The 26,709-nt window shown below is 43.6% G+C and overlaps 1 protein-coding gene across 7 annotated transcripts in view; it reads right to left on the bottom strand.

Annotated features, from left to right (window-relative positions):
- The window catches only part of SNAP47 (synaptosome associated protein 47), a 100,243-nt gene that overhangs the window by 34,001 nt on the left and 39,533 nt on the right, over nt 1-26,709 (bottom strand). For 2 of the 7 annotated variants that reach the window (XM_089909839.1, XM_089909836.1), the window contains 2 exons: nt 23,205-23,329; nt 8,016-9,584 (listed from right to left, as the gene is read on the bottom strand). In XM_089909839.1, coding sequence (XP_089765965.1) covers nt 9,411-9,584; nt 23,205-23,329 — 299 coding nt within the window. In that variant the 3' untranslated portion in view covers nt 8,016-9,410. Of the gene's footprint in view, nt 1-1,907; nt 5,883-8,015; nt 9,585-10,616; nt 23,330-26,709 lie in introns of those variants that run through there. The other 5 variants (XM_089909838.1, XM_089909837.1, XM_030760572.2 and 2 more) reach the window with 5 other exon arrangements.

Here is a 26,709-nt window from a genome sequence, read left to right as displayed (position 1 = left end):
CTGCTGTTCTTAGTTTCCAGATGGGTGCCAAAAGCTTGAGATATTATGTGGCTGTGGAAATCAGTTGCAAATGTGAAAACTGATTACAACTTGCAAGTGTTTCAAGTTTTATTCAAACCCATAGCTAATAATTAAACTGGGATCAGTGAAAGGGGAGAGGGCTCCTCACAGGTGAGACCAGTGGGGCCTTGGAGGCACCTGCTTGTCGTGTAGTCTCATGCCAGGGTTGAGGCCCCAATCAATACAAGTGTCTCCAAGAGGCCATTTCATCAAACCCAAAACCAAAGCCCCCACCCCAACTGACTGCATATAGTTGAGTTCCCTGTGTTATTTGAAAATGTCTCAAGGATTGACTTTTTTATTTTTTATTTTTTTTTTGCGGTACGCGGGCCTCTCACTGTTGTGGCCTCTCCCATTGCAGAGCACAGGCTCCGGACACGCAGGCTCAGCGGCCATGGCTCACAGGCCTAGCTGCTCCGCGGCATGTGGGATCTTCCCAGACCGGGGCACGAACCCGTGTCCCCTGCATCGGCAGGCGGACTCTCAACCACTCCGCCACCAGGGAAGCCCTCAAGGATTGACTTTTGTTTTTTCCTCTCTCCTAAAATTTGTGTGTGTGCTGATTTGGGGCCTCCAGAGAAGATCACTTGTGGAAACCAGTACCTGCCATTTCCCATCTCACTCCCCTCTCTCTACAATTTCCTGTTTCTGCCTTTAAAAGGAACAGGACTGACTTTGTGCCATCAGTGCAGGCTTTGAGGCTCTGAACAGCTGAGCACAGTCAAGAAACAAGGTGGTAGGGGTCTCCCAGCCTATGACCGGTATGTTTGCTGTAAGCATCTTTGCTGCAAGCATTTCGGTCACACAACTAATTGGCTGTACGGCAACTGTGCCATAAAAGATAAAGTAACTAATTCACAACAGTCTTTGAGGGCATTAATTATCGATTATTTAGCTAATTTAGATATGGCAGCTTGTTCTCTGCTTTCTTTACCAAACTTATGCAATATTAGAAGTTGGAGGGAAAAGAAGAATCTAGGACCTCCTATCCCTCACAAAAATAAATGGTTACATGATTCCTGATGAGCATAAGTTTCTTGAAAATGGTGAAACGTTTTTGCTATTTGATAGCGGAGTACATGATGTAACCAGAATTTTGGCATTTGGCACAGATCTTGCTAGATGATTTGGTTAAATATAAGAACTGGACATGTGATGGAACATTTAAATGTAGTCCAGATATGTACTACCAGTTATACACAAGAAATATATTGATAAGAAATAGCATCCTTCATCTGTTATTTTACTTCCAGAAAAATCTGAAGAGACAACAGATTTTTTTATATCGTAAAGAACTTACAACTGACATTAGATCCTGAATCCCTAATGACTGACTTTGAGAAAGGAAGTATCATCACTTCCTCTAAGTTATACCCAAATACAACTATAACCATGAATCTACACACATTTTAATTGTATTAAAATATGTTTAGTATTTTCATTTTCCCATAATAAAATCTTTTAAAGATTTTGTCATTAATTTTTCATGTTTCATTATGCCATTTTTGTCTTTTTCATTATGCCCTTTTTATTTTTTATGGCAAAAATACCCAGAACCCTCCCAGCCGCAACCCTAGGCTCAGCTTTGGCCACCAGCAGCAGTGGCATGTGAAGAGCTCAGGCCATGCTTGAGTTTGGGGCTGAGGAGGGAAGTAAGTTGCCCTCCAGGACAGACAATGCTGGAGAACTTTATGTGAAACCTCAAAAGGAACACACCCACCTGGGCAGGTGACTACAAAGCCCTGCAGTCTGTTCTCCTATGGTCTGCAAGCTAAGGACATGTCTGAATTTTCAAATGGTTGAACGAAGAAAATCAAAACAAGAATAACATTTCAGGACACATGACATACATGAAATTCTAATCTCACAGGTAGTTTTACTGGAACATAGCATGGCCATTTGTTCACAACAGACACCATATGGCTTGAAAGATGAAATATTTTCTACCTGACCCTTATATAGAAACAAAACAAACAAAAGGATCAGCCATTTTTGATGAAATGTCAAAGCAGTTTCATTTCAGCTCAATATTGGTCTCACAGCTGCATCAGACGTGGGTCTTGTATTCTGCCCACCTCTACAGAGTGTAAAACTGAGCTCAAAGTGTTACATGTTTTAGGAAGTACAAACACCTTATGGGGTGACAACAAACTAACATAATCCCCTCATAATTCCCTCAGTCACAGGCTAAACAGCGGCAAATAGAGTTTGGTACTCATGTGGGTGAGCCTGACCCCACACGTAAACCTAATGTCAATGTTAGAGGACATACTCCACATCAGGAAAGTAAAAAACAAAACAGGAGACACAATAGGTCCTGATCCAAACACCAGCAATGATGATGCCAACAGGCTCAGTGTGCCCTTCCTGCCACTCTCCAAAGGGTCTACTCACCTGATGGGATCCACTTGGTTCTAACCATCACGGCACTTACCACCTGGGCTGCCTGAGGATGGCAGGAGAGATCACCAGCCTACCTGCTCATCTCCTTCCCCTGGTACTGCTTCTAGGAGCATCATAATATCTGTTCCCCCTCGTGTCCTTCCCATGTCTGAAGTGTGGAGGCAGAGTCAGTGCACCATAAGTTGAGGGAGCAATGGGAGGTGGAATTAGTGCACCTGGGGTGGGGAATCAGTGTGCCGTGGGAATCAATGCCTGGTGTTATACGGTTCCTGGCAATTTTGTTTCAGCCTTGGTGACTAACAGTTTGGCACATGGATTTTCTGCTACTGGAAGGGTTTAAGGTTAAAAAAGTTAACTCTAGGGCCAAGGTTAAAAAAAATAGCATAAAATGGCCCTTGATGGCCTTTTTTTTTTTTACACTCTAAGTCTCCACATAAACAGACCATAGTCTCTATCAATTTAACTATTCATGGGAGAGAAAAGGCCCAGAGAATAATCCTCTAGCAGTACAATGTCTTCTGTACCACACACCTTCATGCCCAGAGTGTCTGGGCTTTATGCATCCCCAGGTGATGGATTAGGAGAGCGTGAGGCCCAGAGAGCTCAGGGCTTGCTCCTGGCGAGGGATCACCAAGAGCCCTGGCCCCCTGCTTTCCAGAGGCCTGTTAGCAGCCGAGGTGTGTACAGCCCTGATGCCACATGAGTGCTGGGTGGTATCTGTTTTCAGGACAAGCAGAGGCTGGCTGGCTGCTGGAGGCTGCACTGGGAACTCCTGAGCAGTGCCCACCTGGATTCAGAAGAGCATCATGAGTGGGACAGATTCGTTTTCATTTCAGCTGTTCAGGGCTCTCTAGAGCTAGATGTAGAGAGAGAGCAGGTCTAGTGGCAGTAAGTCACCTGGCCTGTGGATCTTCCCCTTCTGCTCATTAGAAACATCTGGGTAATGTATATACCCTCAGAGATTCTGACTGAGGGGTCTGGGGTCAGTGCACGTGTGTGTGCGTGTGTGTTTGTATCTTCTGAGTTCCTGGCATGAGCCCAGTGTGTGGCCACGGTGAGAACCACATACTCTACCTCAGGGGAACTCACTCTTCATGGGCTGCTGTGAGAAGCTACAGTATTTGGGCGCAGCCTGCACACCTGCACTTGCCCTGTGCCCAGGGCACGAGCTGCCTTTCCTCCAGCATTCCTCCAAGTTCCCTAGGGATGTGATCCAGCTGCCGCTGCCTTTAGGCATGAGCTCTCAATAACTGTCCTTGCTGACACATCTTCACACCTGCCATGTCCTCCCCGACCTCCTTGTCATCAAGCACTAGAAGGGGCTGCATGGGGCTCAGACCCCCTGGAAGGACCATGAGCTCCAAGAGCTCCATCACTTGATGTGCCAGGAAAGGTCAAGAGCAAACTGCTCACATGCTGCATTAGCGTGAGAAACCTTGACAGAACAGGTCCACCCGTCATTTTGGAAGTTGGTAAGTACTAACCAAGTAAGACAAACAGAGACTAGGAATATAATATACCAAATTGCAAAACAGGAAAGAACTGAAAGACTCCTATGAACATTACTTTCTAAAAGTGCTACTTTCCATGTCTTTTTGGAATGGGTCAGCTATGACAAGGCTGGGCATCCCTAGGTGACCCAAAATTCATACTCACTGGGAACCTCTGAATGTGACCTTATCTGGAAATGGGGTCTCTGTAGATGTCATCAAGGTAAGGATCTCAAGATAAGATGACCTTGGATTAGGATGGATCCTTGTAAGAGAGAGGAGAGGGAGATTTGAGACACAGAAACACAGGAAGATGGCCACATGACGATGGAGGCAGAGATTGGGGTGATGTGGCCATAAGCTCAGGGATACATGGAGGTACCAGCAACTAGAAGTGGCAGGAATGATCCTCTCCTAGAGCCTCCAGAAGGAGCACAGCCTGCCTACACCTCGATCCTGGACTTCTGGCCTCCGGAAGTACATTCCTATTGTTGTAAGCCTCCTGTTTGTGGTACTTTGTTGGGGCAGCCCCAGAAAACTTACACTGCATCTGTGAATTAATTCTTAAAACGATCCAGGACTTAGTATGCACGTGGAGTGGTGCAGCAGGGCAGCACAGGGCTTGCGAGCGCCATCCCAGGAGGGCTGTAGGAAACGCGCTTCAAAGTAACATCTCTACAAGGTCTAAGTGAGCAAGGTTCTTTGGGATGCTATTTCAAAGCAGTCTGGAGGTGGCTTGTTGTGAGAATCGGGGGAGGTCACCCACTTCTCTACTTTCCTCTTGTCTCCCCATGAGGGGCTCTCCCAGGGACACACTAAGATACCCAAAACCAAGCAAAAAGCAGCATCAACGCATAGCTTCAAAAAATATTCTAAAGCTAGCATTTCTCTTTTGTTTCTGGGTAGAAATGGGTCAAAAAAGCAAAAATTAACACTTTTTAAAATAGGTGCAGTATGTACTATTTTCATGTTTGACTAAAAACTGAGCAGTGAAAATATTTCAGGTGCTTATAGGATGACCTTGAGGTATACTAGACTCAGCTTTGGTTAGAAATTATAATACAACCAAAAAGAAACTGACCTGTTCACCAAAGAAAAATGGAACAAAGTGAAGGCAGTGGGGTCTGTGCTGAGCAGCCCATGTAGGAGAGGCAGGCTCAGACCTGAATGTGATCCTGGAGAAGAGATTTTGCTGACGTAGGATATGCCTAGAGTGTTCAGATAGGCAGAGGGTTAGAAATAAGTAGATTTCTTTCACAGAGACTTAAACCAACCTTTTTATGCTTATCAAGAGTGGAAAAAGGATGAAAATGCAGCTAGTTGTGCCACTGGAGACCTGGGATTGTGGCCAAGCAAAGTGGTCCCTGAGTGCTGGGTGCGGCCCACCCTCAGAATGAAGAGCCACCTTGCTGTCGTGGCCACCTCAATAGGGCTCAGCCCATGTTTGAATGCGTGTGTGCTCCTGACTCCACAAGCAGCCCGAGAGGGCCTTGGGAGGAAGTGGCTCGCTGTATTTGCAGGCAGAACTCCTCTCCTTCAGCTGCACTTTCAGCTCCCTGCAAGGGAATCCCTTGGTGGAAGCCACAATCACCCCAAGCTAAGCTGCTCACAGCTGTCAAAAGCAGCCCTTCACCCTGAGGCAGCTGTGCACCTCCTGGGGCAGGGCGCTTGGAATGACTTCCTGGGGTCTTCATCTCAAAGGAAGCATGCAGGAGTTGAGAACAACGTACTCAGAGAAGTGATTCTCAACAAAAGCAGTCACCTCTATGCTTTCTTGTCCTTCTAGGTCAGTTTTTTCACTCGTCGATTATGCTTGTCAATGGTTAAGGTTGTCCGGTCCACAGCTGCAGTGATGCCATCCAAGGCCTCATCCTGTCTCTCCAGCTCTGATTCGGCATCCAACGCGAGATCTTTTAGTTTCCTCAGGATCTGCAAGGGAAGTACAAATGATAGGAGGGGTGCCTTTTCTTATACTCTCAAAAACAGACAATATTTCTTTCCGTTATTTTTACAGTACTTGTAAAATTACAAGAAAATTACAGAAAATTTGTAAGTCAATGGGAATGATGAACACTCTGAGCAGAGCCAGAGCTTGCAGCTCTGACCCTGGGTTTGGGTCTCAGTTCTGCCACTTTCTGGCACTGACCTTCAGTGAGGTAGAGCTGTTGGAAGATGATGTATTTGCTCTCTGGCCCTGCTCCAAGCCATAAGCAAGGAGACTGACCACACAGCCCCAGGAGATGCACCCCTGCGGCACTGCTGTTTCCAACCCACGGTTTGCTGTTTCACCAACCCTGACAGCCTTGCTGGGAATGTTACCACATCCACGTGGAATTCCTGCAAACAGTAGCAGCACAGGGCAGAACCAGGGATCTGGATCCTACAACTCAGATCTGAGTTCCAGCTCTCACCCAATCATTGTTTTCATTACCTTTCTGCATCCAAGTGCCTAACTGCAGACTGAAGCTGGAAAAACAAAATTTAAGAAGAAAGGCAAAACACTTTTTTGTCTACATGTTTGAAATATTTCACATACAAATACAAAAGGCAGAACAAAACACAGCACAAATAACCCAAGGTGATGAAGCAGTTACACAACATAACCCCGTGGGCCTACTGAGAAAAACTGGGAGACGGCAGGGTTCTGTGGAGAGGCAAAAAGGATATCTGTGGGCACAGACACGTGGAGGACACTCAGAAATGCCATAAACACACAGTGATGCCACAGGGGAGGATGGCGCCCACAGCATGGAGGGCTGCTCCAGCATGGCTAGACCAAGGGAGCCGACCAGGCTGGATGGCAGCTCCTCGTCCCCATTTCTGTGACTCATGTCATACTTCATACAGTTTCATAAACTAGTTAAGAGCAGCACTGTATTACAATTCTATTGGGACTAGTTGCATTGTGAAATGCACTTTAATTACATACTTACTGAACCTTGGTTTAAAAATTTAATATCCCCAAGCCGAAACAAAAAGTAATGATTTTAAGAGAAATCTTAATGACCAACTACTTGCAATGAATGTTAATACCTCTTTTCTTTTAGGGAAAGTTTCAGATCATTGGTTAGGTCAAGAAAAAGGAACTGCAGAATCTGAATTATTAAGATGAGCCCTTGGTGCCCTGCTTACTAACTCCCAGTGGATGAACCTGCCTACAGAGCCATTCAAAGTCCTTTATCACACAGGGATGGATGTTACTAGTGAACAGCCTGGGTGACCACCTCAGAGGACCCCAAGTGCAATCTACTGATAATATATCATACTCCACACTGAAATCCTGCCCCCTGCTCCCAGAGGTCCCACCAGGTGACACAGGCAAGAAAGCTCTAGGTTCCACAGGTGGCCTGGGACAATCCTGAGCAGTGCTACTGCCGGGAAAGGAGGCCACACCTCAAGGAGAGTAAACTGTACCCGTGTGGTGTCTCAGAAGGCATAATAGTACCCGTGAGGTCAAATGGAAGCAGCTCTGTGCTTAGAATCAAAAGGAATGCCTGACCACCTGGCCCAGCACCCACTGCCTGGAAGAACTGCTTCATCTGATTAACAAGAAACAATAAAGGCAGGGAGATGGCCAGGAGAATAATAAGATCAACTCCTGCCCTAAGAACGGTGAGGCTCAAATGAGATCACAAATGTGAACAAGCTGTGAAAACCATAAAGTGCTATGTAAGGTGCCGCCGCCAAGTCTTAGAACACTCAGACTGAAGGAGCCCAGCAAAGCACCCCCACTTTTGGAGGGGGATGTGGAGATGAGGTGAGCTGGGGTCATCCGCAGTCATCCGCAAGCTAGTGACAGAGGTGGGATTCACCCCCACATCTCTCTTTGAACAAAGCATCATCGCTGGGATCTTCGTCATGAGAAAGAATAAATCCAGATCCAAGTTAGCTGTCTCAGACACCACCTTTCTGCACCTTCTGGGAGCTGGTGGAAACTCCATCAGTTGAGTCACTTGAAAAACTGGACGGAGCTCTGGAAAGCACACTGTGGGGTCAGTCAGCTCTGGAGGGGATGGGCTGGATGACCTAATACAGGAGGTCTTTTCCATCTCTCATTTCTATGATCTCATATGGCTGAGGCCCAGAGAGCATAATAAAAAAGTCACCACTCATCACTATGTTAGGCAGGTCCTTCCATGCTGTTCTCTCTGGTCAACTATTCCTTCCTCATTACCTCCATTTTAGTGCGATAATAAGGCCGTTCTACCAGGAACTTGCATAAAATGTCCCCTTTGTCACACACCTGCATCCGATTTGACACCCTCGAGGAGGGTGTCAAATCTCTATCCTATGCTGAGTGATCAGCCCGCACAGACCTTGCGGCTCTCTTTGCTACCTCTACATCCTTGTCAATCATATCAAAATGTGGTCAAGTTTATTTTCAATTGAACTGTCTTTCAGGACCACCAGATTCTGAACTGTAAACAATCAGTGTTTGCACGTGCACTGATGGCAGGAGATGGGCTTTCAGCAAGGCAGCCATGTACTCCCTTTAGTGCACGCAGACAGTCAACTGTCCTGTTCTGTTCCGATAATTACAGTGCACATAGAAAACCAGGGAACAGAACTTAGAACTGAGAAAATAAAATTCCTCCAAAATTCAAATGCAAATTACTGCCTGTCAGATAAGCACTGCTGATAATATTGTGTGGCCTTCTCATCTTGCTTTCTCATCCCAACATCCGTACACTTTCAGAGAAAAGAAAAACTGGCGATTAAAGTATATATATATATATATATATATATACATGGTTTTGTTTTCTGTTTCCTCATCCTCCAGTTATCCTAAATAAGGATAGGAGTTATGAGACCCCTGCAATGTGCCCTAACTATTCACTGTTGATCCTCGATCTAACTCTGTTTCACAGATGAGGTTGAGAAGGGTGGGTGACTTGCTCAAGCTCTTGGGGTCCAGCTCCCAGAGCAGCCCTGACATGACTGTTGCGTGGACAATAGATGTCATGGCCATGACTCAGAGGTCACATCACTGAGACACTGAAAGAAATTGCCTAAGACCCTTAAAAAATGGCAAAAGGGCTCCCACCAGGAATAGGCAGTCCATTCACACACCCCAGAACCTGTGCCAGCTCTTAGAGTCCTGAGCAACTGTGGCAAGATGTCCAGTTAGGGGAGAGCCATACCTGTAATTTCAAATTTTCTAATAAAAAGTAAATAGTATAATTAATTTTAATAATATATTTTATTTAAACCCATCAACCCAAAACATTATCATTTCAACATGAAGTCAATATAAACAATTATTAATGAGATATTTTATATTCTTTTTTTATATGAAGTCCTAGCAAGTTAGTATGAACTTGGACCAGCTGCTTTTTTTTAATCAATTTATTTTATTTATTTATTTATTTTTGGCTGTGTTGGGTCTTCAACGCTGCACACGGGCTTTCTCTAGTTGTGGCAAGTGGGGACTACTCTTCATTGTGGTGTGCGGGCTTCTCACTGCGGTCGCTTCTCTCGTTGCAGAGCACAGGTTCTAGGTGCGCAGGCTTCAGTAGTTGTGGCAGGCAGGCTCAGTAGTTGTGGCTCACGGGCTCTAGAGTACAGGCTCAGTAGTTGTGGTGCTCTGCAGCATGTGGGATCCTCCCGGACCAGGGCTCGAACCTGTGTCCCCTGCATGAGCAGGCAGATTCTTAACCACTGTGCCACCAGGGAAGTCACGGACCAACTGCTTTTTAAGTGCTCAGTAGCCAGTGGCTACTGTGCCAGGTAGCACAGGACCACATCACCACATGATAGCACTTCCACCAAGGGCCACTTTGTGTGACTGACCTTATGTGTCCTACGTTTCCATGGCCATCTTTCTCTAGGGAATGAATCAACTGCCTCTTTCCAAAATGAAACAGTGGCAAAAACAAGAACACCTACGTTCCTGAGTCTACACTTAAGCACAGTAATAAAAGGCACATACAACTTATTTTGTAAGAACTGCTGACATGCCTACAAAAGTTGAGCATTTTACTGAGTGTACAGTCCAAATAAAGGCTGGTTCCTGTTGAATTTCATTTGGAAAAAGCTTCACTGAGATGATGGCCTTAAAAATAGCACCCATTCTATGCAGCCTGTTGAGACCCTTGGTTTGTCTGCCAAAACTGCACTTGAAATTAATTAATACCACAAAAATATAAACGAGATCTTTACAGCTACTAAGTCTGCAAAGAAAATTACTGAGTAAACTTTCAAACTACTAGTACTGCTGGAATATTGGTCCAGTGTCTTTTTCCTTTAAGAAAGGGACTGAAGTAATTAAATGGCATCGTGTGCATTCCATATAACATGCGATGGAAAGAATGGAGAATATGAAGTCTGGCCAAACCTTAAAAACAGTTGTTACTTCTGTGGCCCAGGATGACAAGCTGTCTAGTCATCAATGTATGATGTTGCCAGCCTCTGGAATATCAACTGGCCTCTCAGATGAGACTTCGCTGGGCTCTGAGTCAAAGACCAGGGTCAAAATGGACTTTTCCCCAAGTTTCTGCTCCACTAATAAATAAACCCAGCAGCCAGCCATCTTTCCAGCCACATTTGTACCTACACAGAAATTACCTGATTAATAGTACATTGAGTTGTAGGAGAAACTAACTCCAAAGAAATATATAATGCACATAACCACAAGTTAAGACATAAAAACATACAGGCCAATACCTCTGGGAGCAGTATCTTGGAAATAAAACCCACAGAAACATTCAGTGCTCTTCAGCTCAGGGGTCACAGGCGCTCAACAAAGCCAGAGCAGGAGGCTTGGTTCCCCACAGGCAGGATGCTGGGCTCGCTCACAGCGTCAGTAACCGGCAAGGGGGATAGCCGAGATGACTCAGGCAGGAAGTGGGAGGCACCGCATGGTCCCCAGGGCAGAGAAGAAGTTATTGTCCTCTCTGGAAGAGGAAGACCTTCTGCTTTGGTCACATGCTACAGTGACCTCCATCTCTGCAATACCACAGACCTCGGAAAGGTGGCACAGACACCGTCTGGGTTGATATAAGAGCTGATATGGAGACATTTTAGCCTTCCAACCATTTCCAGTTTATTTATAAAAACAGAAAATAAATTATGGAAAAATAGCTCATCCAGTAGACGAGGTTCACTTATCAAAACAGATGTATTTAACTGTGTGCCTCATGCCAGCTATCAAGGTGTGCAAGTCTGGGAATCAGAGGCCCCAAGCTCTGCTGTAAGCTGTGCCCCCAAGGGGGTCCTGAAACAACCAAGCTTGTGCTTTCACTGTGTAAGGACATGGTACATACAAGTACGGGCCTTAATATTTCTAAAATGTCTACAATATGCTAGTTGTTGCCTCAACTTATAGTCTGAAAAAAAATGTTTTGCTCTACCTCATGACAGAACCGCAGGATTTAGAGCATTAGTATATTAATATTAAGCACCTAAAGTGAGTTAGAATTAGCTAGACTGTTTGCCTTGATCTTGTTATTAAACTGACCCACTGAAAAACTGAATTTTCTTGCAGTGAGAAACTAGCAACCATTTAAGCGTAGAGCTGGGATAAATCAAGTTGTCTGCAATTCCACCAGTTGGAGTAGAACATGCTGTAAAGAAGGTGAAGAGGGAAAAACTGGCTCCCTCTCAGCCAGAGCTCTGGAGGCTGTAAAGAATATCCTAAGCTGCAACCTGTCACTTTCAGCACTCACAGACCACCCCCCGCGTCCCACCCTGTCCTCTGTGCTGCATTCCTTGAGGACCTGAGGATGCTCTGTGGATGAACAGGGGCAGCACGGGGTTCTCTTTTAAGGAGCTCCCCCACCACGGTGCTCCCTTCCTCACGACCCCCTCTCAGTGCAGAGGGTGGAGGAGCACAAACCTGCCTTAGGCACCACGGCTGTGTCTGTATAGCAAGACTCAGAGCTGAGTCTTCAGGGATCTATTAGCCCTCACTTGAAGTCTGCTGACTGGCCTCCAGTTACAAATGGCCCCAATGGCCCACAGCAAAGACGGCCCCTGTAACTCAAGGTCTGGGCAGGGAAAGCACCTCCCAGGACTAGAGAGGGGTCCTGGGAGCCAAGCTGCTATCAGAGCTTCCCATGATGAGAACCACGTTTTTAAGAGAACAATGGAATCCCTACCAAGTGAAATGCTCAATAAACTGAAGGTTCATCTTACATGCGGAAGTAAATGCCTCAGCAGGGACATTCTCAGAATATGAAACAGACAGAAAATGCATTAAGTTTGGGGCTCTTCAGAGTTGACTAGGTCAAAGACAGTTGGGGTCCCACTGATACATTTATTTAGAACTCAATATGTGCTAGAATTCTGCTCCATATAGTACAGGCCTCATCCTCACTTCAAACCCATGCAAGCCTTAAGGCAGGACCCTGTTGTGTAAAAAGTGAAATGTGAAGCCTGCTGAAGGCCACATGGCTAACATGGCAAAGGTACTTATTGGCTACGAGAAACCATGTTTCCAACAATCAGTCCCCAGCCCTATGCCACAGATGGGATGGACAGACATATGCTGCCCAAGGCCACACAGCCTACTCAACACTGTGTTCATGCATACAGTCCAATTTCACATTTAAAAACTGCACAAAACCAACTACCCAGACTGAACCCAAAAACCGTCTAATACTTGTTAACTATTTTTAAAAGTTAATAAAAAGATGTTGGTAATGGATAATGCACCCAGATAGAAGATCAGTAAGGAAACAGAAGACTTGAACAACACTATAGACCATCTGGACCCAACAGACATACACAAAATACTCCATCCGAATCAGCAGAACCCACATTCTTCTCAAGTGCACACAGAACATCCTCCAGGACAGACCACATGGTAGGCCTCAAAATAAACCTCAAACTTAAGATTGAAGTAATAGAAAGTACCTTCACAGTGAAATGAAACTGGAAATCTAGACAACTAAAAAAGTCAAAAGTATGTAGAAATCAAACAACCAGTGGGTCAAAGAGGGAAATTAGTAAATTCTTTGAGACAAATGAAAACAAAACCACAACATACTAAAATACTAGCAAACTGAATCCAAGTAGGATTTATCTCAGAATACAAGGTTGGTTCACCCTTAGAAAATCAATTAATGCAATATACCACATTATTAGAACAAAGAGGAAAAAAACACAATCAACTCAATTGATGGAGAAATGGCAACGACAAACCCAACACCCTTTCACGATAAAAATTCAGAAAACTGGGACTAGAAGAGAACTTCTTCAACATGATAAAAGGCACCTAACCTATCCTTCTGAAACTATTCCAAAAAGCTGCAGAGGAAGGAATATCCCCAAACTAATTCTATGAGGCCACCATCACCCTGATACCAAAACCAGACAAAGATACCACAAAAGAAAATTACAGACCAATATCACTGATGAACATAGACGCAAAAATCCTCAACAAAATACTAGCAAACTGAATCCAACAATACATTAAAAGGATCATACACCATGATCAAGTGGAATTTATCCCAGGGATGCAAGGATTTTTCACTGCCTCAAATCAATCAGTGTGATACACCATATCAACAAATTGAAGAATAAAAACCATATGATCATCTCAATAGATGCAGAAAAAGTTTTTGACAAAATTCAACACGCATTCATGATAAAACTCTCCAGGAAGTGGGCATAGAGGGAACAAACCTCAACATAATAGAGGCTATATATGACAAACCTACAGCTAACATCATACACAACAGTGAAAAGCTGAAAGCATTTTCTCTAAGATCAGGAAAAAGACAAAGATGTCCACTCTCGCCACTTTTGGAAGTCCTAGCCACAGCAATCAAAGAAGAAAAAGAAATAGAAGGAATCGGGCTTCCCTGGTGGCGCAGTGGTTGAGAGTCCGCCTGCCAATGCAGGGGATGTGGGTTCGTGCCCCGGTCCGGGAGGATCCCACGTGCCGCGGAGCGGCTGGGCCCGTGAGCCATGGCCGCTGGGCCTGCGTGTCCGGAGCCTGTGCTCCACAACAGGAGAGGTCACATCATTGAGAGGCCTGCATACCGCAAAGAAAAAAAAAAAGAAATAGAAGGAATCCAAATTAGAAAAGAATAAGTAAAACTGTCACTGTTTGCAGATGAGATAATACTATACATAACAAATCCTAAACAGCTACCAGAAAATTACTAGTGCTCATCAATGAATTTGGTAAAGTTTCAGGTTACAAAATACACGAAAATCTCTCGCATTCCTATACACTAACAACGAAAGATCAGAAAGAGAAATTAAGGAAACAATCCCATTTATCATCACATCAAAAAGAATAAAATACCTAGGAATAAACCTACCTAAGGAGACAAAAGGCCTGTACTCTGAAAACTATACGACACTGATGAAAGAAATCAAAGATGATACAAACAGAAAGATATACCATGTTCTTGGATTGGAAGAATCAATATTGTCAAAATGACTATACTACCCTAGGCAACCTGCAGATTCAATGCAATCCCTATCAAATTACCAACGGCATTTTTCACAGAACTAGAACAAAATACTTTACAATTTGTATGGAAACACAAAAGACCCCAAATAGCCAAAGCAATCCTGAGAAAGAAAAATGGAGCTGGAGGAATCAGGCCCCCTGACTTCAGACTATACTACAAAGCTACAGTCATCAAAACAGTATGGTACTGGCACAAAAAGAGAAATATAGACTGATGCGTGAACAGGATAGAAAACCCAGAACTAAACCCACACACCTATGGTCAATTAATCTATGACAGAGGAAGCAAGACTCTACAATGCAGAGAAGAGAGTCTCTTCAGTAAATGGTGCTGGGAAAACTGGTCAGCTACATGTGAAATTAGAACATTATTTAACACCATACACAAAAATAACTCAGAAAACATAGGCAGAACACTCTTTGACATAAATTGCAGCAATATCTTTTTTGAGCCGTCTCCTAGAATAATGGGAAAAAAAATAAACAAATGGGACCTAGTGAAACTCAAAAGTTTTTGCACAACAAAGGAAACCATAGACAAAACGAAAAAAACCCTCAGAATGGGAGAAAATATTTGCAAACAATGTGACTGACAAGGAATTAGTCTCCAAAATTTACAAACAACAGCTCATATGGCTCAATATCAAAAAAAAATCAACAACCCAATCCAAAAATGGACGGAAGATCTAAGTAGACATTTCCCAAAGAAGACACACAGATGGCCAAGAGGCACATGAAAAGATGCTCAACATCACTAATTATTAGAGAAATGTAAATCAAAACTACAGTGAGGTATCACCTCACACTGGTCAGAATGGCCATCATTAAAAAATCTACAAACAATAATGCTGGAGAGTGTGTGGAGAAAAGGGAACCCTCCTACACTGTTAGTGGGAACGTAAATTGCTACAACCACTATGGAGAACAGTATGGAGGTTCCTTAAAAAACTAAAAATAGAGCTACTATACGATCCAGCAATCTCACTCCTGGGCATATATCCGGCGAAAACCATAATTTAGAAGATACATGCACACCATTCATTGCAGAACTCTTTACAATAGTCAGGATGTGGAAGCAACCTAAATGTCCATCGACAGAGGAATGGATAAAGAAGATGTGGTACAATGAAATGAAATATTACTATGAAATAATACAATGAAATATTACTGAGCCATTGCAAAGAATGAAATGATGCCATTTGCAGCAACATGGATGAACCTGGAGATTATCATACTAAGTGAAGTAAGTCAGACAAAGACAAATATCATACGATATCGCTTATATGCAGAACCCCCCCCTCAAAATGATAAAAGGAACTTATTTACAAAACAGAAACAGACTCACACACTTAGAGAATGAACTTATAGTTACCAGAGGGGAAGGGTGGGAGGGAGGGATAGACTGGGAGTTTGGGATTGACATGTACACACTACTATATTTAAAATAGATAACCAACAAACCCCTATTATATAGCACTGGGAACTCTGCTCAAAATTCTCTAATAACCTAAATGGGAAAAGAATTTATAAAAGAATAGATACATGTATATGTACAACTGAATCACTTTGCTGTACACCTGAGACTAACACAATATTATTAATCAACTATGCTCCAGTATAAGATAAAAATTTAAAAAAAAGAAAATAGTAGACATAACTTGAATATATGATAGACAGATGGGAATCATAATGAAATATAAATGGAATACAATGGAGCAGATAAATGAAATGTTGAAAACATTTGTAATGATTAGAAATAGAAAAGCCTGTAATAAAGTAAAAACTTAAAACACTTTTTAAAAAAAGGGGGGACTTGTGAAAAATTCAGCTAATAGGATACTCAATGGGGAAAGACTGAAAGCCCTAAGATCAGAAAAAGACAAGAATGCCTACTTTCACCACTGCCACACAGTACTGCTATGCACTGGAAGTCCTAGACAGAGCAAGTAGGCAAGAAAAAGAAATAAAAGGTATCCAAACTGGAAAAGAAGAAGTAAAACTATCTCTATTTTCATATGACATGACCCTATATATATAGAATATCCCAAAGAATCCACAAGAAAACTAGAAGAACTAATTAACAAATTTAGCAAAGTTACGGTATACAAGAGCAACACACAAAAATCAGTTGTGTTTCTATACAGCAGCAATGAAGAATCAGAAAAAGAAATTAAGAAAATAATCCCATTTATAATAGCATCCAAAAGAATAAAATACCTAGGAAAAAAGAACCATGCAGGTGAAAGACTAAAAATTATAAAATCATGCTGGCATAAAGACTACCTAAATAAATAAAAGACATCTTGTGTTCCTAGACTGGAAGACAATATTGGCAAGAGGGCAATACTCCTCAAAGTGATATACAGATTCAATGTAATCCCTATCAAATTTCCAACAGCCCCCCTACTCGGAAATGGAAAAGCTAATCCTCAAATTCATATAGAATTGCAAGGGGCCCTGAATAGTAAAAACAAGTTGAAAAAGAAGAATGAAATTAAACTCACACTTCCCAATTTAAAATCTTACCCAAAGTTATAGTAATAAAAACAGCTTGGTACTGGCATAAGAATAGACTAATGGAATAAAGAGTCCTCAGATCAACAGATTTTTGACAAGGGTGCCAAGTCTACTCAATGGAGAAAGGATAGTCTGTTCAACAAGTGGTGCTGGGACAACTAGACAGCCACATGCAAAAGAATGAAGTTGGACCCTTACCTCCAACACTTACCTCCTTATCTATTCTATTTGATAGTTAGAATAATTTTAAAATTTAAAAAAAAGAAAATAAGTGTTGGCAGGGATGTGGAAAAACTGGAATCCTCATACATTGCTGGTGAGAGTGTAAAATGGTGTAGCTGCTAAGGAGATAATTTGGCAGCTCATCAAAAAGTTAAACATAGAATTATCCTATAACCAAGCAATTCTACTCTTAGGTATATGTCCAAAAGAACTGAAAGGTGGAAATAATCCAAGTGTCCATCGACGATGAATGGATAAACCAAGTATGTTTTAACCATACAACAGAATATTATTCACCTATAAAAAGGAAAGAAGTACCAATTCATGCTACAAGATGGATCAGCCTTGAAAACATTATGCTAAGTGAAAAAAGCCAGATGCAAAAGGATTACACTTATAGGAGGTTCCTAGAATAGGCAAATTCATAGAGACAGAGAGAAGATTAGAGGTTACCAGGGACTGGGGGGAGGCAAAATGTGGAGTTACTGCTTCATGGTAACAGAGTTTCTGTTGGGGTGATAAATGAGCTTTGGAAATAAAATAGATAGCGGTGATGGTTGCACAATATTTTGAATGTAATTAATGATATTAAATTATACACTTAAAATAGTTAAAATGGCAAGATTTTATTCTATATATTTTACCACAATAAAAACATGGTTATAATATATGAAACCTTCCATAGCCAAGCACTCAATAACAATATAATCAAACACTTGATTTTAAGACTTGAGGTTCATTTGAAAGCTGACCAAGAGCACAGGAAAATGTTCCAAAGGGGGAACAAGTCATCCTCCCAGTCTAAATGCCTGAGGATCTGTTTCTTGCTCCTTGGCATTCTACCTTCTGCACAGCCAAGCAGCTGCTCTAGAATTTGTTTGCTGAGATGCTGGTACATTCTGGAATCCTGCCCTTGGCACAATATCTTAAGAGTTCCTTATTTGGCAGCTTCCTCCCTGTCCACAGTTCCCAGGGGCAGTGGAAGGGACAGAATACACCCCCAAGATTCATCTGCATGGGTATTTGGACCTGAAGGGCAGATGCCACCTCCATGCAGCTCAGGTTTACACCATGGCCTCTATGTGAGGGAGGTCCGGTGTGCCCACATAGCCTTCTCTGTCAACTGCAGAGGACACACAGCCACACGCTTTGATAAGTCCTCCCACTCCGAACAACCACTGCCACAGACAACATGGGCCTCTGCTAGAGTGGTGACCACATCCAACCTAATGGGAGTTCTGAAGGCTGCTGTGGAGAAGAGCTGGTTGTCCCAGGCAATTACAGAAGGCAGCAGTGGGAGGCACATGAAACCACAGCAGGCAGGGCTGGGCTAGCGGTGGGGGCACCGTGTGTCTGTCTCCTGTCTGTCAAAGTAATGCTCATCGTTACCAGTGACCTAGTTAACCAACAGAGCAGACAGGAAAACCATGAACGAATATTTAAAAGTAAGGCGTGACATTTTTCTGTAACTCAGCTTTCATTTCATTGCGGTGGATTCTACAGTAGACGGTAGATACTGGAATACGCTACAAGTCAGTGCCCTTTTCAGAGCTGGAGACTGAGGACAGGGAAGCAAACCAGCCTTCCCAGGACTACAGAGCTGACAGGGAGGGGCTGGGACCAGCGCCAGGATGCCAGGTTCCTAGGCCAGGGCTCATCCTAAGACATATGACCTCTCATTGAAATGTCCACTGTGTGTGGACATCAAAAGTTACTAGGTATGTTTTCCTGGTTACCAAGGCTCTTCTTATGGTTTAACGTTTAGAAGTGACATAGGATATGATGTCAGAAACATTTATTAATAATTCACAATTAGAGTAACACATATTTAAATAAACGGCCTAGCTCATTGCTAATATCCAGGCTGGTATCAAAGCCACAAATAAAAACACTAACCATCTAACTGTGCCCCATAATTAACTAATGAAATGATACAGTCTGAAAGATTCAGAAGGCAGCAGAGGACAATAGGAGAACCTGAGGAGAATGGGTAAAAATCTGAAATTATCTCATGACTCCTTGCTTAAAAATCTTCAATGATTCCAAACTGCTTACAGGACAAAACCCAGACTAAATGAAGGTACTGATAAGTGAGTGGACATGTCCAGCTCTCTGTCCCCAGACCCCTCCACAGAGCTCACTCCAACAAAGGTGTCTGCACACCGTCCCAGCACTGTTCGGTGGTCCTATAGCTGGAGTGCATTGCCCTTGCCTTTCTACTTTTGAGGGCCCACCAGTTTAGCCATCCCCTCCTTCCTAAGAAGTATCAGTTCTGGAATCTGCATTCCTGAAGTGTGGTCTAGTCCATTGCCACAACTGATGAGAAGCATCATGGATATCACCCCTTGCTCATTATCTCATGACTTTGTCCTGACAATTATCCAAGGAAACCCAGATCTGTTGTCTTCTCCAAATAACTCACTGAAGCCACAGCTAAATAATTCACTGATTCAGACATTTGGTTTAGGCTGAAGAACACTTGCTAAACACAATTCTTTTACATAGATTAGGTATGCAAGAAATGACAGATTTTTTTTTTTTTTCCCTGACTAGTAGGAGAGGAGACAGATGAATTGGGACAAATTTAAATAACTGGGAACAAAGTACAGGGGAAAAGACCAGAATGGTGGAGTTACTGAAGATGAAATGTATTCTACAATTTCTAAAAAAAGAAAATAAGATTATTTTATAATAAACCATAATGGAAAAGAATGTGAAAATGAATATATGTATCTGTTAAAAAAAAAAGAAAAGAAAAGAAGGACATTAATTTCTTAAGATAGTTTCACAGCAAGTAGAGAACCACAGCATCCTTTCCGGCCTAGAATTATTTCAGGAAAGATCCAGTGAATTGCCAGTGCAGATACATGTGGAACTTGGCTCTGCTAAGCAACACAGAGACAAAAGCCCTGGGCCTCACTCATCTCACCAGCACAGGCATCCGCAGGGCTGCCTTTTCAATAAACTCTTCTCCTCACGCCAGCTGACTAGCTAGGTTTTCCAGTAAACGAACTTTCTGACTGAACTGAATTAATCACCTCAGTTTTTAATTTTTGTGTTTTGCATTTACTGTTTATAAAGGTACCACATACAGTAGGCAGACTAAATGCAGAATACAATCAAACAGAAAGTTCAAAACTATGACCTAAAAACTTGCCATGAATCCACACTCTGTGCATCCCTCTTTATTGGAAATGATGAGAACATCCAGTGCAAGTCTTCCTTCATTGCTGTTTCCAGTGCCAGGGCTGTTGCAGAGCCTGACAAACCATGAGACCAGACCTGGGTCAGCTTTTCATTCTGATTCCTTCTTGGTGAAAGAGGGAGGCGGGATGAAAAAACACCAAACGCAGGACAAGACAGAGAAGTGCGGATTAAGAAGTTATGAAGAAACTTTATGTAAAACTGCAATGTCCTCAGGACAGAGCCATCCTGCTTTTTGTTTTATCACTTCCAAATGTTGTATCAAATATATGGTAGCCACAGACTTAGTAACGAAAGAGCAGGAGTTCTGAGGCAGGAAAGGTTAGCACATCAGACACTGGAAATGATTTGAGGGACTCTGCCAAACCCATCTGAGGGACTCTGATTCCTCTCCCAGCCTCCTCCACCACGTGCCCTCCCACAGCGGATGGTGGACGGCCACAGCTACGCAGCAGATGGGGCCTAACCGCAGCCCACATGCCCGCTCCAGGGGCCCAGCACAGAGGGAGCTGGCACACTGCACTAAGCACGGCTGCTCCCTGAGGAAATCACGGCAAATCCTCTCTCTAGCACCCCAACTGCAGTTTAAGTCACCAAAACCCATTTCCACGTAATGACTTTAATAGCATCTGCAACAGAAACCACAGATGAATGGAGGGAGATTTTCTTGCATTTTCGTTTTCCCCAGAAATTTAACTCATTCCTACCTATGCTTGAGCTTCAACTACACAGCTCACAATTCTTCTCTAAATATGAAACATGTGTTTTACCTCAAAAGGACAATCTCTTATGAAATTAGGTTCTCCCTGCAGGGAAGGAGAATGAGGCAGCTAACTAGCACAAAGCCCTGCCCCTCCTGTGGGTGGGTCTTCCCAGCCTAACTGCTCAGGGATCACCGTGTCCTCTGCCCCCAAGCCAGCCTCCTGATTCATGACCATGGCATCTGCTGTTCCCAGCATGGACGGCACAGGGCTCACTAAGACTTGTTGATGACAGTCAGGACCAACCACATAAGAAACACACTTTCATGGGAAAGAATGGTGACCTCAGTGGTCACTGAGGAATTTTATTCTACTCACAGCTGTTGGTGCATTCATCCTGACCTCTCCCATTCTATCACAGCTTTTAGGGGAAGGGCACGTTGTATATACATGGTACTAGCGATTGGTTATTTGAAATTGCAAGGGCCCTCTCAAACTACATGGCCACCACTAGAATTAACAGATAAAATTCCTACATTTCCCATGTCCTACAAAACCCATGTTCTTGCTTCAGCCTCAACACAACTGTGGGACATAGAAGAGCTCATCTCAGCCACAGACACCTTCATTGGAGGATGGGAGAGGAGGGTCTCAGATCCTACCAGCCTGAGGCCTATATGCAATCTTACCCACTTTCATGAGAACAGGTTAAGTTTGCCTTTATAGTATGAGGATTTCTCAAGCCCCAAGGCAGACAAGATCTGCAGTGTTCTGGAGTCACTAAGCCTATCAAAAGAAGTGATTAGTAACCTGCAGAATTTCCTAGTTGCAGCTAGAAAGTGGCATGTCTCTGTGTCATTACTTAAAGTGATTAAAAGTTAGACCAGAAGCAAAAAGTGACAAATCATGTATATTTAAAATATCCCATAGCAAAAGATGAACACTTTTTTCCCAAAATGGAAAAGGCTGAGCTTAAAGGAGTCTATGCCTATGTAGACACACAGAATAAAATTATTTAAAAACAGGTTTAAAAGACATACAGTCTCTTGTATGCCTTGATGTTAAGTGTGGGTTGCCACCAATGAAACAGTCTCTCCAAAATGGAGCCTGAATCTGATGGAGCCTCTAGAGGTACAAACCGACCTACAAGAGTACCAGGGCAGACAGCAGGCAGTTCACCACCTGCTGGGAGCTGGGGAAACCAAGTCAGGAAGATACAAGCTGCAAAATCTTGACAGAGGAACAATTTAGTTTTTTCATCAAATAAACTTCAAAGGAAAAAGATGACAGAGGAAAGAAGGCTATGCATTAAAGGCACTTCACTAAATGCAACACACGGGCCTCATGAGGATCCTGATCTGAATAAACATGTAACACATTTTCCTAAATGAGGTAACTAGGGAAATGTGAGCACTGGCTTGATGTCTGATGATACCAAGGAATTTACTTTTTACTTTTTTAAGGTGAGTATGGTATTGTGCTGATTTTTTAAAACGGTTCTTATCTTTTAAAGCTACATACTGAAATATTTATGAATGAAATGATATAATGTCTAGGTATTTGCTACATAATTATTAAAAAAGGAAAAAGAAAAGGCCACTGTGTTGTCCAGCATTAACATAGGAAGATAAGTTGCAAGTATTTCTATCAAATATTGTTTAAATTTCAACTTCCTGGACAAAAAGTGGCAAGCCTCCGCAAGAACCTGTGTTGAGCACTTGAGAGCAAGTGCCCTCAACTGTACATGCCCAGGTAGTGCACACACAGATGGCACACACATACAGGTCTGCACACGTGTGCACACAGTACACACTCCACACATGCATCCATGTACGTGTACAGAGCCCAGCTGGACACACAACACACATCGTGCACATACACAGCCTACATGTGCATCTGAGCCCACATGTACAGACATACACACACATACAACAGACATAGGCAGCTGCCAAGACCACTGTGTATGCACAGGAATGCTATGTGTGTCTGCATGCCACAAAACGCAAGGACTCAGAATGGGCACCGCCCTTCCTCAAGCTATAGGGAGCTGAGCAAATCAGGTGGATGTCCCAGCATTTCCGTGCAGGTGACAGACAAGCATAAATCAGTGGAGAGTTGTTTTTAGACAAGAAAGAGAAGTGAGTTGCCTGCAGGGGAGGACATGACACTACGAATGCATGTTACCTGTCTCAGTTCCTGGCTGTCCCCCTCGGAAATTAACGGTTCGCTCATCTGTAGCTGAAGTGGCCTCCCTTCCTGGTTCCCTGAGGAGGCCTCACAGTGCATGGCTCGGTCCGAAAGCCCAGATGCTGAAATGGAAAGTCAAACAGAGTGGCATCTTCTAGAAGGTGTGAACAACGCAAGGGCATTCAGAACTTTACAAAAAGTGTTTAAGACCGTCAGAGCTCTTTGGGTTGACGAAGTGTTTTCCCAGGCATTTACTGGTTTAGAGCTTCTGTGTTTGCGGGAGCGGTGAGTCCACCTCTCTGAACCTCTGCTGAGTTGACTGAATGTGGGACCCGCCTGATCCTTGCCTTCTACCCCAGTCCAGGGCTGCTTCCTTACCCCACACTGATTAGAGTGTGCAACACTGTAAATACTCAGGATCTAGTTCTATAACTGGCTTTTAGAAGAAAGATGCTTTATCCAGGAGTGATTTTTTTTCTTTTTGAGAGGACAATAGATTGGAGTATGAAACATAATACTTGTTGAGCCCTGGTGAAATGTACATGAAATACACTACTAGGAACTGCATTACCATCTGATTACCCCACAAAATACTGTGGTTCTAGAGAGCACATGAAATGGTCAGCTAGTCAGGTCAAGCAAAGTTGAATGTGGACCTGTACTGAGGTAGGGGTGAGCCAGACTGCTGCACGTGGCAAGGCATTGCTCAGGGGTGTTTCCACTCACATATCTATGCCTGGGTAGTCTTGCTAAGAAGCGGAAGAGCAGCTTGGCAAGGAACAGTGAAAATCCTTTATTTAAAGAGCTGCCTCCATCTGCAACCCTGGCACTGTAAGGCCCAGATAAGAGCATAGCTTAGAGTCTGTCACCTGCTTTTCTCCATAATACAGACCACCTCAGATGTGTCAATATAGCCATGTTTATTTATTAGGATGCTGGAAAGCATTCTGGGGTGAGAACCAGCAGTGTGGATTCCAGCACCAGCTCCTTTGAGCAGATTTCCCTGCTTCAGCAAAATGGGAGGGCAAAAGCAGGACACCCCACTTCCTTCCTAGGACACTAGTGGCAGTCAGCAGAGCTGCCTTTCATCCGAGCAGCCTGGAGCAACTGATAAATGCATTGTTAGGAAAGGAAATCCATCTTGGGGTAAAGGTCTTGCTGGGCCTGAACAGCAGGAACCCAGGTGGTGAATCCAGGACACACCAACTGCACAAGCCCCTCCTCCCCAGGGAGAGACCAGCCACCTCCAACAGGTACACAAACATCCCCTTATTCTTATTTCTCAAAAAATTTCTTACAAATTAACACTCCCTGAGATTACCTAGCTGAGCAAAGAAGACATGATGACAAGAAAGCATGTCTCTTGGGATCCTAGAGAGGAAAAGGGTCTTGGCCAGATGGAGTGTTCAGGAACCAGTTGATGCGAAGCAAAACCTGCATGGAGGCAAGACCCGAGGGTTCCACACTGCGGGCCTGAGCCCTCCCCAGGCCCATCTCCACTGGGAAGGAGGCCCTTTGTGAGAGTCTTCGTGCCCTTTAACTGTGCACCACTGTGCGAAGTGCTTCCTACACAGAACTGCTACACCCGTACAAGCACCTTGGAGGTCTGAAAAAGTTTCACAAGACAAAAACCTTAGTACACACCATGTGCTCAGATGTGCTTTTCTATTCTATTCTTTATATAAAAGCTGGTTGCAACCAACCAAATTGATTTTACAACCTGTGTCCTGGAATCTCCAAAGTGCCACTACTTCAACATCCTAAGGGCTTATTAATTAGCACAGAACTTTCCATAGCATACAACTCACTGTCGGTTGGTCTTACATGATCTAAATGTCACTAACATGTTACATAATGAAAAGCACTTTTCTAAAACAGCAATAGAACACCATCAGAGCTAAACTAGACAACAGAGGACATGTTTTACTAGATATTATTAGCCTAAAGGAAAGGCCAACTAACATACCTGACGTTAAAACATTATCAGTGATAACATGATGGCAAAGCGCACTTCACTTGTCTATGTTAACAGTGGTTCTATGGCCTAATGGGTGAAAGCAAACTCCCCATTCAGCCTACACCCTCCTCCTTCCTAGTCTGCTCTTGATCCTGCAGACTCCTGTTCCAGCCACCCCGGCACCCTGGCCCCAGCATGCTATTCCTGCCCACCTTGCCCCCGCTCTGCACATGTCATGCAGACAGATGTCCCCTAGCCCAAGTTTGGAGACATGCTCTCCACTCAGCCCTTCCATTAGCAGCAATCTTCCCTCATCTGTCCTGGTACCATTCAGTTTACACACCTTTGACAGTCACTTGCTTGGTACTGCACTGCTATTTATCTTTTTCAGCATCTTTTCAAACTGGGATCTCCCCAGCTAGCTTCTCTGAGAGCATGGCCCATGTCTAATTCACACTTGTGCCCAGCACTATGCTCCTGCACTGTCACTCTGGTTTCCATTTCAACACCTACAGCTATATTACAGTTAGAGACATACTATTTTTGAATGTTTAACAAATGGGATTACTTAAACAACCAGAAAACCAAAACTGAGGATTCTTCTTCCTGGAACATACTAATAAGAGATGTTTTTCACAACGAGCTGTGGGATCAGCAGGATCCTGCCTAATACAAAACTCGGCCACCCCCGTGAACTTTGTGTTGAGACTTGGGTTGCTGACTCAGTTACTTCAATGCTTTGAAATATCTTCTGAAAAAATTAATTTAGTTCAGTATAAGATGGTTTTTGTCTCAAAAGTCATTAGTTATCTCAGTTAAACAAAATAATCACAAATTGTTCAAGCTACATGCTACCTTACAGATGATTCCACTTTCCAAGAACAAGGAGGCATCGAGGGAAACCCTGAGTAAGGACTACGCTGGCAGGGGCAGCACTGGGACGCCAGTCTCCTTTGCGCATCAGACATAGACTCCTGACCTCATTGCAAGTTCAGACCAAAGACCACCAGGGCCTGACCTGGGAGCAGAAAAACCGCTCCAAGCCTGTCCAGCCTTGAGCAAATCTTTCTCCCTGTCTCTGGGCCCCGTACGCCTCACTGATGACACAGGAAAATGCCTACTCTACCCAGGGATGGATCCAGCAGCTTATATAACTGGGGTGGGAAGCCCTTTCAGAAAAAAAACACAAAACGGCCCATGTCCTCAATACAACAGGAAGTGTAACAGAGAGAAAACTGAAATGGAGAGAGACAGCAGTCTCAACTGACTCATGGGTCCTTGGAAGGGATCAAGTGGGTGAGGGCCAAGCAGCTCTCCAGGGGTCTGTTGATAGTCAGGGGGTCACCATGTCCTAATAAACTAATAACATGGGGCTTGTCTGAAGTCAGTGCAGTGCTTGTGTCCTAGTGACCACATGGAGGGGTCTGTTGGTGGTCAACCTGATACCCATATCCTAGTGACCACATGGAGTCTGTTGGTGGTCAGCATGGTGCTGTGTCCCAGGGTCAGAACTTTACTATTTCAAAAGATGATCTTAAATTAATG

Source organism: Delphinapterus leucas, chromosome 3 (assembly GCF_059928025.1).
Source record: "Delphinapterus leucas isolate spDelLeu-1000000601 "Yukka" chromosome 3, BTC_Dleu_Yukka2, whole genome shotgun sequence".
Classification (NCBI taxonomy): Eukaryota; Metazoa; Chordata; class Mammalia; order Artiodactyla; family Monodontidae; genus Delphinapterus; species Delphinapterus leucas.
This window is presented reverse-complemented; position numbering and strand designations above follow the sequence as displayed.